An 11,634-nucleotide genomic window follows, 5' to 3' on the forward strand; every position below is an offset into this window, starting at 1 on the left:
TAGAGAAGGATGTCATGCTTGGTAGGGTGGAGGGTCGACGAAAGAGGGGGAGGCCTTCAACGAGATGGATTGACATGGTGGCTGCGATGATGGGCTCAAGTATAGTAGGGATTGTGGGGCTGGCGCGGGATTGGGCAGTGTTTCGTTCTGCTGTGCATGGGGTCACTATGAGTTGAAAAATGACTTGACGGCACTTAACAACAACATATTCATAAAAATTATTTCTGGTAGAAAAAATAGAAATAAGAATAATGAAATGCTTAATTAAATTTGGTTCAGATGTGGTACCACATCTGTCCCTGGGTGGGGCAAACAGCTAATGTTCTTGGCTGCTACTGTAAAGTTGGAGGTTCAAGCCAAACAGAGAAGCCTCGAAAGAAAGACCTGGTAATCGACTCCTGAAAGCTCAACACAGTTTGACTCTGACACACATGGGGTAACCATGAGTCAGAAACAACTTAACAGCAACCGGTATGTACAATGATATGAAAAAAGACTCACAAAATAATATTAGGTACAGAAAGTCACAGTGTATGAAAGTCCATATGGTCTGAAATTTATTTTAAAACAATCCCAGAATATTATACATGTTGTTGTTGTTATGCTCCGTCAAGCCATCTCTGATTCACAGTGACCCTGTGCACAGGAGAACGAAACACTACCTGGTCTTGTGCCAGCCTCACGATCCTTGCTATACCTGAGCCCATCATTGCAGCCCCTGTGTCAATCCATCTCATTGAGGGCATTCTCCTTCTTCGTTGACTCTCCACTTTACCAAGCATGATATCCTTCTCCAAGGCATGTTTCCTTCTGACAACTTGACCACAGTAGGTACAATGAAGTCTGGCCATTCTCGCTTCCAAGGAGCTTTCCGGCTGTACTTCTTCCAAGGAAAGATTTGTTAGTCCTTTTAGCAGACCATGGTACTCTTAGCATTCTTCTCCAACACCACAACTCAAAAACATCAACTCTTCTTTGGTCTTCCTTATTAATTGTCCAGCTCTCACATGCATAAGAGGAGATTACAAATACCATGGCTTGGGTTAGGCACACCTTAGTCTTCTAGGAGACATCTTTGCTCTTCATCATTTGAAAGAGGTCCTTTGCAGCAGATTTGCCCAGTGCAATACATCATCTGATGTCTTGACTGCTGCTGCCATTGGTTTTAATTGTAGAACCAAGTAATAGGAAATCCTTGACAACTTCAATCTTTTCTCCATCCACTGTGAAGCTATTTATTGGACCAGTTGTGAGGATTTTTGTTTTCTTTATATTGAGGTGTAATCCATACTGCAAACTGTAGTCTTTAATTTTCATCAGTAACTGCTTCAGTCATTTTCACTTTCAGCAAGCAAAATTGTGTCATCTGTGTATCACAGGTTGTTAATGAGTCTTCCTCCAATACTGATGCCACGTTCTTCATATAATCCAGGTTCTCGGATTATTTGCTTAACACATAAATTGAATAAGTATGGTGAAAGAATGCAACCTTGACACACTCCCTTCTTGATTTTGAACCATGCTGTACCCCCTTGTTCTGTTCAAATGACAGTCTCCTGATCTATGTATGTTTATTTTAAAACAACCCCAGAATATTATACATAATAAGTACAACATGACTGAATGAAATATACATTTTTTCACATGGTTATTCCTCTAGGTTGGCATTGCAAGTGATTTTCCAACTATTTGTTACACTTTTCTGTAGTGTCCAGATTTCTGAACTGAGGATGCATTTCTTTCATAATTAAAGAAAAAACATACGTGTGTGTGTGTGTGTGTGTGTGTAATTACCACCACCAGGCTTGGTATTTGTATTTCTTGCTTGAGAAGATGCGTTAAAGTTTCATGCATTTTTTTCTTCTTATACTCAAAACTTTCTAAATACAGATCTATTACCACTATGCTCCACATTAATTTCTTTTCTAACAGATCCCTCTGAGACTTTAATTGAGAGAGACTCAATAAGCCTGGGGATATCTTTCTGGTGATTCCCCAAGGAAACAAAAAACCCTATGTAAGAAGATGTAAAGTCAGATTATGAACAATTCCTAAGGATTCTCAGTCATGCATAGAGATTTAATTGTGTCTAGAACTAAGGTAAGTTTGTGAAATTTCCAAAAAATACCTCTTTAGGAAAATGCAAATTGTTGACTAAGAATACAACAGCTTGGAGTATAGGGATAGCTAACAAAAGGCAATGTTAGAAAAAGGCAGTGTGTTTCTTGTTTCCTTTCACTTCTTAAAGGAGCTCTGGTAGTGCAGTGCTTAAGACATTTCACTGATAACCAGAAGGTTGGTGGTTCAAACTCAGCAGCCGCTGTGCACAAGGAAAATGGGACAATGTACTTCCCTAAAGATTAACCACCTTGGAAACCCAATGGGGATGCTAAGAGTTAGAATTGACTTGATGGCAGAGAGTTTGAAGCTTTAGAGTTTTTCACTTCTTAAGTGGTATTGCCTCCTTTTCTTTTTGGGTGGCTTCCATTGGACCTAGTTCTCCTTTTCCATTCATTTCATCATGGTATACACACAAAATTGAGGACACTGGAAATTTTGATTTTCAAATTTCTCTAGTGTTGCTGTTGTTAGCTACCATTGACTCAGTTCTGACTCATAGAGACCCTATGAACAACAGAATGAAACACTGCTTGGTCCTGCACCATCCTCACAATCCTTGCTATGTTTGAGCCCATAGTTTCAGCCACTGTGCCAATCCATCTCCTTGAAAGTCTTTCATTTTTTTGCTGATCTTGCTTTACCAAACATGATATCCTTCTCCAGGGAATGGTCCTTTCTGACAACATGATCAAAGTAAGATCAGACAAAATCTGAACATTCTTGCTTCTACTATGAAATAATTATTTCTCTACATGGTGACATTTCTGGAGAGGGATTGTGAGACATCCCCTCCCCTTATATCAAGGGACCATCAGTTTAGAATCCAGAGACCATCAAATTCTAAAATTTGTAGTTCATTTGTATTTCATTCTCTCCATGACAGCTTCTATGTACTCTGCACAGTAGAATCAGCCATACCTCCAGAAGCAATTTCCATAAATCTTAGATTGCAGGAATATATGCTGTGTGGCTTTAAATCCATGTGATTTATGCTATTGCACAGCAAGTGTGTATTTAGTTCTGCTGGATGGTGGGTGGTACGGATGGTTGACAATGATTCTGTCCTGCATGGGCTGTTCTAGAGCTTAAGGACCATTTCATTATTAATAGTTTATTGTGATATATGTATAACTCACTGCCCTCGAGTTGGATCTGACTCATAGTGACATGACCCCTCCTTGGGTTTCTGAGGTGGTATCTCTACAGAAGTAGATCGCCCAGTCTTACTTTCAAAGAGTGACAGAAATACTTTAAGCACTTGGTGTTGTTGTTATGTGCCGTTGAGTCGGACCTGACTCATAGCGACCTCTCCTTGGGTTTTCGAGGCAATATCACTACGGAAGCAGATGGCCCCATCTTCCTTCCAAGGAGTGGCTGGTGGGTTTGAACTGCCAGCCTTCTGGTTAGCAGTCACGTGCCTTAGGCACTATGCTACCAGAGCTCCCACTCTAAGCACTAGGAACCTTCAATTTTCCTCACAAAACATGAGTCTTACCACTAAAATTACATTAGTAATTAGAGAAGCACTCTATTTTACAAGTCCTTATTGGCAGTTTATTAGCAGTTTAACTTTGCAGTTTTAACAGCATCCGAGAAATTAACTGTTGTCCCGCCTTAAAGATTATGACAAAATTTTATAGCCCATGTAAAATTTGCCAATAATATTTCATGTGACTTGCTCAAGATCATAAATTGAAGATGCTGAGTAAAATATATGGGAATACATAAATGTTGGTGTTAGTGAAAATATGATGTTTGGTATGTTTGCTACTCTTGAATCTTAAATTCTTTAAAATATCATTCAATCCTTTCTGCTGCCTCAAAAGAAAGAGCAGTGCAGCAGTGACCAGTTGTAACTAAAGAAGTATCATTTAAATTAAATAAGAAAAGGCAGTCGGTTTTCTTTAAGACTCCAAGGGTTTTCTGGCTGTAGTTCTAATACCGACAATGGATTATTGTCATTTGCTACTGAATTTGCTCTGACTGATGGTGACCTTATGTATAGTAAAAATGTCCAGTGCTGTGCAATCGTCATGATCTCTGGTATGTCTGAGTCCATTGAGGGTGGTTAGACAACTTGCATAGCACAAGGTACAAAACCAGAAGGAAAGGAAACATTTAATAAAAGTTCATGAAACTTCCTGACAATGTAGAAATGTGAAAACTTTTTGTTCTCCCTTTTTAAGAACTTTCTGTGCAATTTTACATAGTGGGAAAAGTACAATATTGACATCAGATGAGCACAGTTTGAGTACTAAATATACTTCATCTTTACTAAATCATACATCTATTCTTATTTATTTTATTGAGCACCCAAAATGTATGACCTTGAGCAAGTGATATGAGAGATATTATTGAAGTTTATGTGAAACATAAGTTTATTCACAATCTTTAAAACAAAAGTATCAATTTTTGAGTTGTCATTAAAACTGGAAAATTAAAATACTAATAAGGACTAGTAATATTTAGGTGATACTCTAATCATTCCCATGTGATTTTAGAGATAGGACTCATGTACAAGCAGTCTAGGGAAAATCTGAGAGGAGAGAATAGAGTGGCTTATTGAAAGGAAGAAGACAATCACGGCCCCAGTCATGTTACTGTTGTGCACCGAGTGTAGGAGGAATGATGAGGAGAGGTGCAGAACGTGAGGTTACTTACTTAGACAAAGTATAAAATGAGCCAATGAGTACTGTAGTGTAAAACTGTATAGCTTAATAAATTTAAGACATTATAGATCAAAAATTCTTTTGTTAAAGCTGGAAAAAAAATCTCGTTATCAAAGCAAAATGAAAGTTCATGACATTTATGAGTATTACTGTCTAAACTATTCTCTTTTGTCTTGTCTCTACCCTTGTCTCTCTCCCTTCTCTGCAGAAAGCAACTACTGTTAAAGAACATAAAATGCCCTTTTATTGGTCGTCATGTCTGGAACCAACAGCTCCAGCCTGACTCCAGGATTCTTTACCTTGAATGGCATTCCTGGGCTGGAAGCTGCACACATCTGGATCTCCCTGCCATTCTGCTTCATGTACATCATCGCTGTAGTGGGGAACTGTGGGCTCATCTACCTCATCAGCCATGAGGAAGCTTTGCATCGGCCCATGTACTATTTCCTGGCTCTGTTGTCTCTCACTGATGTCAGTCTGTGCACCACCACTGTACCCAATATGCTGTGCATATTCTGGTTTGACCTTAAGGAGATTGATTTTAATGCCTGCCTGGTCCAGATGTTTTTTGTACACATGTTGACTGCAATGGAGTCAGGGGTGCTCATGCTCATGGCCCTGGACCGCTACGTGGCCATCTGTTACCCCTTACGCTATGCCACCATCCTCACCAACCCTGTCATTGCCAAGGCTGGTCTTGCCACATTTCTGAGAAGTGTGACACTCATCATGCCTTTCACCTTCCTCACCAAGCGCCTACCCTACTGCCAGAGTAACTTTATTCCTCACACCTACTGTGATCATATGTCTGTGGCCAAGGTCTCCTGTGGCAATTTCAAAGTCAATGCTATTTATGGTCTCCTGGCAGCTCTCCTGATTGGGGGCTTTGATATGTTTTGCATCTCAGTGTCTTACACAATGATCTTGAGGGCAGTGGTGAGTTTGTCATCTGCAGATGCTCGTCACAAAGCCTTCAGCACCTGTACCTCTCACATATGTGCTATTGTCATCACATATGTTCCAGCCTTATTTACTATTTTTACTCATCGTTTTGGGGAACAAAACATTCCCCACCACATCCATATCATTATCGCCAATCTCTATTTGATGTTGCCTCCTACCTTGAACCCTATCGTTTATGGAGTCAAGACCAAACAGATCCAGGAAGGAGTTATTAAATTATTTTTTAAGGAGAAAGATGTCTTAGCTATGAAATAGATTCAAAGTACAAAGGAAGACAAAATAACCCTTTAGAGGAATCTCTTGAGTATAAAGCTAAACCAAAGTCATCTCTCGTAGAAAGCAAAATTCATTGAATATTTGACATAATATTAACTGAACTCTTTTGTAGCACTCTATTAATGTTTTTTTTTTTTTTTAAATGTTAAGTAAGATATATGCCTCCTGAATGGGAAGAGTTCTCTCTTAAAAGGAACTCTACATCAGGGTATTTTCTAGGTTGTTTGAAAGCAATCATATTTTTTAAACCAGCCACTCCTCGGAAGGAAGATTGGGCAATCTACTTCCGTAATGATATCACCTCAGAAACCCAAGGAGGGGTCACTAGGAATCAGATCCAACTCAAGGAAAGTGAGTGTGTTTTGTTTGTTTGTTTGTTTTGTTTTTTAATATACTTTGTGTGTTGAATAAATCTCAAAAGTCATGTAAAGATACTCTGAAGACCTAGTGTAGAGCTAAGGCTAATAGCCTCCATGGAAATCTTTAACCAGAAACTTTTAATATGGAGATTAACACGCCCCATGCCTCAGAACTTTTTATCAGAGATCTCCCTGGCCCCGAAAAGTCTCTCGCCCACCTTTGAAAGCTCCGGCAGCTCTCACCTCCCCACGGATTTTGCACATATCAAAGAGATCCGCCTGGCCCTAAAAAAATCTCTCACTCACCTTTGAAGCCGGGGGATTCCAACCCGCCCTCCAACTTCCCAAACCCCTGCCCTAAAAACCAATTTTCTACTCCACCCTATATTCTTCTATAAACATGTGATAGTAAAAGAGCAGGAGGTCTTTTGCTCAAGCCACGGATTTGGTGAGAGCAAGGACCCGAACTTAAGTTAGCTAATACACTTTCCTTTTGCTTTTGCATTGTCGTGTGTTGGCAAATTCCTCATGTCGAACAACTCCTTCATAACCTGGGCTCAACACTAGTCTTTGAGCAAAGTCATAATAATTTTTTAAGAGTTTGTTTTACATTCAACTTTACATGTACATTTAGTTTCACTCCCCATTTACCATGTCCAACCCTAACCCAGTCTCCTCCTCTCCATACACAGTTACCCTCCCCCTGTGCCCCTCATATTTATGCACTCCTGCTTGTCCTGCATTTCCTCAATTTGAATGTTGGTCCTCTGGTGCCCCCTGGTCTATTGCTCTAAGGGATATATTACTATAGAGTATGTGGGTGTGTCATCTTGGGTTGAGTGGTCTGCGTGTACATCTTATTAACTATTGGGCTGAAAGCCAGCCCCTGGGGGTACATTTTATTCCAGGTGCAGAATGTATTTCAGGGTCATAGTATTGAAGTTCTCATCAGATTTCATCTGACCAGTAATTCTGGTCATTATAGAGTTTTTGGATTTTGTTCCATGTTTTTCCTCCCACTCTATCCAGGATCTCCAAATTTGATCCTTTCCTGAGTGGTTGGCATTGGTAGCCAGGCACCATCTAGTTCTTCTGGTCTCGAGAGCCATCGTGTCCTAGGGCTGATTGCTTCCAAATGCCTTTTTTTTTTGCATTTTTCTTAGCTTCCAATGCTAGGAGACCATTAGCTACACCTTAGATGGCCGCTTGAAAGCTTTTAAGACCCCAGTCGCTACTCACCAATGTAGGATGAAGAACAAGGAACATTATAATAATTTGAAGCATCTTAGAGTTCGTGGAAAAGAGTCTTCAAAAGCTTGTTTTAATAACTCCATTTTCCACTACTATTCCTTTCACAACAAATTTTGTGTCACTTGTTTTAGTTACGAAAACTATCTTATGTCTAAGTTTCATTTTCATAATTAAGAAAAATAATATTCATATATTTTCATCAATGTGATCTAAATAAAAAATGGAAAGGAATAAAGTCAAGAAAATTTAGAACAAATAATTACTCAAAAGTAATTCTGAGAACTTTCTTTTTGTTTTTTAAAGACATTATTTGCTTTTTTTAAAAAAAAGAAAAACAAAGAGCTTTATGATTTGAGTGAATTTTTACAGAACAAATCAGTTTTCCATTAAACAATTCATACACATTTGTTTTGTGCCATTGATTGCATTCCTCACAATGTAACTTCACTCATCCCCCTTCATTCCTGTGTCAATCCATTTCCTATAGAATAAGTCTTACAGATGGTTCCAAAGTCATGGTGGAAAATAGAAGACATTCACCAGCAAAAATCTTTAAACATTTGGGTTTGGCTGACTTTATACAATTAACCAGTTGCTATACCCCTCTGGACAAATGTAAGGGAATTAGGTATCATTAGAGAAAATGACAGAATTATGAGAACTCAGTGCCATTGGCTATCAGAGAAAAGGGAGAAAAGGTAATAAACACATTGCTGTTAGTCAATTCCAACACAGAGAAACCCTACAGAATAGAGAAGAACTGCCCTCGAGGGCTCCCAAAGTTGTAATTTTTCAGTAAACAGACTGGTACATCTTTCTCCTACTGAGAGGGTTCAAAACATCAACCTTTTGGTTAGCAGTCCAAATGCTTAATCACTGTGACACTAGGATTCCAAAAGATGATAGGAATGGTGGATATATAAAAGGAAGGATGAGATTTAGCAAAACAGAGAGGTGAATAGTTTATCATGGAAGCTTTGGGTCCTTGCAACTCTTTTAATAAGAAGATATATTCTGTTTCTTGGTTTGGTACCTGAAATTCTGTGTTAGATGCTTTGCAGGGCAAAGCTTTTCAGGGGCCTTATTATCAATGAGTCATTACTCCTCATTAAAAAAAAAAAAAAAAAAGCACTCTTGCTTATGACTTGAATTTGCTATTTCCTCAGACAGAGACTTTGCACATTTCCTTTCCTCTACCTGGAATGCTCCATCATCTGCCACTCTTTCTTCCTCATTTGAATAATATTTCCTCATCCTTTAGTTGTTAGTTTAAAAGTCACTTCCCCTCTCCCTGTATTTGTGCTTCAGATTATTGTCCACCCACAATTCATTTATTATTTGACTCTTTATCTAGACTGAGGACAGGAAATAATACTTTGTTATATTGTTTATGTTTTGTTTTACTTTAATCTCAATATCCTCAATAGGACCTGGGACTTAATAGTTCAAACTAAACTCACTGCCATCAAGTCAGATCAGACTCATAGCAACCCCTCCTTGAGTTTCCGAGTCACACAATATTTATTCGATAAAAGAATGAATGAATGAATAATCTGCTCTTGTGCCTGGTTGGTAGGACATTTTAAATTATGTTAGAAAAAAAATAGTGGACACCATTGACAAAATTTCTCTATCTTCTCCCCCTGACATGCTAAGACAATCTTATTTATTACATTGTGTATTAAGTCTTAATAAAAATTATTCAGAATTTTTTTTAAAAAAATACATCTTTATCTTGTAACTGAAACACTTATTTTTAAATTACACCTTCCATATTATGTTTAATATACATTCAATCTATTCCAATCATTTGACAATCAGTGCAATAAAATATTATTTTCTATAATAGTTGAACCAAGATAAGATATCTTATCAGCTTTGGTAAATTTAGAGATAGAGCAACTGGATAGTCACTGGTAAAAATGCAATTCATACACATCAAAAAGAATTAGCCTGTGTTCCAAGGTAAGGTAGTATTACATCACCATCATGTGCTGCCCTTTCTGTCACCAACCCAGAATCAACTCTTCTGATAACCAGAATATCATCACAATGGTATAACCATATTTGAAATTAAGACCATTTAGAATGTAAAAGGCCAAAGCTAAAATAAAATTAAATTAAAAAAATAAGCAAAACAGCACTTCCTTTTTCTGATACACTGTTTTACAACCATTTGAGCTTAAAATTTGCATTCTTTTAAGCCCTTCCTCTCATTCCTTGCAATAACAAACTCTTTCCCCTCATGATAACAGAAAGGTAAAATCTATAGTAATTGATTTGCAAGGTTTATTTTTTAAAAAACTGAAGTAAAGTAATTTGGGAAGTGCATGCTAAGTTATTATTTTGTGATACCAATACATATTATTTTTCAAGTATGGCCAGCACAGTGGACTGTCCCTTCCTATAATTTGACTCCAAATAAATGTATATGGCTTAAAGGTAATTTATATTATGACCAAATCATGCACAAACATTGACCTTGTCTCCTGTAATCAGGCCTTGTCCCAATGAAGCAAAAAATGAAGCAGCTAAGAAGCTACATTTGGATCACTGCTGGGCTTCTGATTAGTCTGAAGACTACATACTGATTTCCATGTCCTGTATGTTTCTACAGAATTAAGTAAATCTTATTCTGGATTAAAACCTATTGGCTTTTGTGAATTTTATTGCTAATCAAACCTCCTACCACTGTTGATAGTTGTAAAGTGTACATTTATAAATAGTTAAGAACTTCATTAAAAGTAAGTAGAGAAGTATGCTATTTTAATGCTGGAAATGTTGAAGAATATGATATATAACATAGAGGTTTCTGAAATTATGTTGTAATAAAACTGCTAGTGTAATGAACAACAAAAAAATATATATAATCAACAAGACTAGAAGTTGGTCCTTTGAAAGGATGAGTAAAATTGCCAAACCACTTGCAAATTTAACAAAGGACAAGAAGATACAAATAACACAAATAAGAAATGAAATGGACAATGTTACAACAGAATCTGTTGGAAAAAAAAAGGATAATGACAGAATATTATGAAAAACTGTACTCCAAAAAATTAGAAAATCTAGAAGAAAGATGCATTTCTATAAGCATACTATCTACCCTAACTAACAAAATCTAAGTACAAAAATTGAACATACCCATCACAAAAAAAGAAATCAAAGTGATCATTAAACAAGTGTCCTAATTTAAAAGGAAAAAAAGTCCTAGCCCTCATGGCTTCACTGGAGAATTCTACCAAACACAGAAAAAGACAGAATACTCCCATACCCATTCTAGGAAGCAAACGTATGCTAATACCCAAACCAGGAAAATACACCAGTAAAAAAGAAAAAATGTAGACAAATATCCCTCATGTACATAAATGTAAAAATTCTCAATATTCTAGCTAACAAAGTCAAACAACATATCAATAAAAAAAGAAAAGAAACAACACATCACGACCAAGTGTGTTTCATATGAGGTATGTAATGATGGTTCAAAATTAGAAAAGCAATTAATGTAATCCACCACACTGCAGGAGGGACTGTAAAATGGTGCATCTACTGTGCAAAATGCTACTGTTGTTCTCAGGTGCTGTCCAATTGGGTATGACTTATATCGACCCTATCTACAACAGAACAAACCACCGACCTGTCCTGCACCATCCTCACAACGCTTGCTATGCTTAAGCCCATTGTTGCAGCCACTGTGTCAATCTACCTCATTGAGGGTCTTCTTTTCTTCTGACCCTTTACTTTACCAAGCATGATATCCTTCTCAGGAACTGTCCCTTCTGATCAAAGTACGTGAGATGAAGTTGGTCATGTTTGCTTCTAAGGAGTGCTCTGGCTGTACTTCTTCCGAAAAAGATCAATTATTGTTGTTGTCAGGAGCCACCGAGTCAACTCCAACTCATGTTGTTATTGTTGTTGTTATATGCCATCAAGTCGGCCCCGACTCATAGCGACCCCTCCTTGGGTTTCCGAGGCAGTATCACTACGGAAGTAGGATT

The 11,634-nt window shown here is 37.7% G+C and overlaps 2 protein-coding genes across 2 annotated transcripts in view; one reads left to right on the forward strand and one right to left on the reverse strand.

Moving 5' to 3' along the window:
- The window catches only part of LOC122151564 (olfactory receptor 52E4-like), an 83,988-nt gene that overhangs the window by 43,327 nt on the left and 29,027 nt on the right, over nt 1–11,634 (reverse strand). The window lies entirely within an intron of this gene.
- On the forward strand, nt 5,034–6,008 carry LOC103208492 (olfactory receptor 52N2-like). Its single transcript, XM_007954205.2, has one exon. It carries the CDS (start codon nt 5,046–5,048, stop codon nt 6,006–6,008), a length of 963 nt encoding a protein of 320 aa, XP_007952396.1. The 5' UTR covers nt 5,034–5,045.

Source organism: Orycteropus afer, unplaced genomic scaffold, assembly GCF_000298275.1.
Source record: "Orycteropus afer afer isolate SDZICR_OR568_19922 unplaced genomic scaffold, OryAfe1.0 scaffold00014, whole genome shotgun sequence".
Lineage (NCBI taxonomy): Eukaryota > Metazoa > Chordata > Mammalia > Tubulidentata > Orycteropodidae > Orycteropus > Orycteropus afer.

Coding starts and splice junctions, on each gene's coding strand:
- LOC103208492 (XM_007954205.2), top strand. CDS start 5,046: ATGTCTGGAACCAACAGCTCCAGCCTGACTCCAGGATTCTTTACCTTG.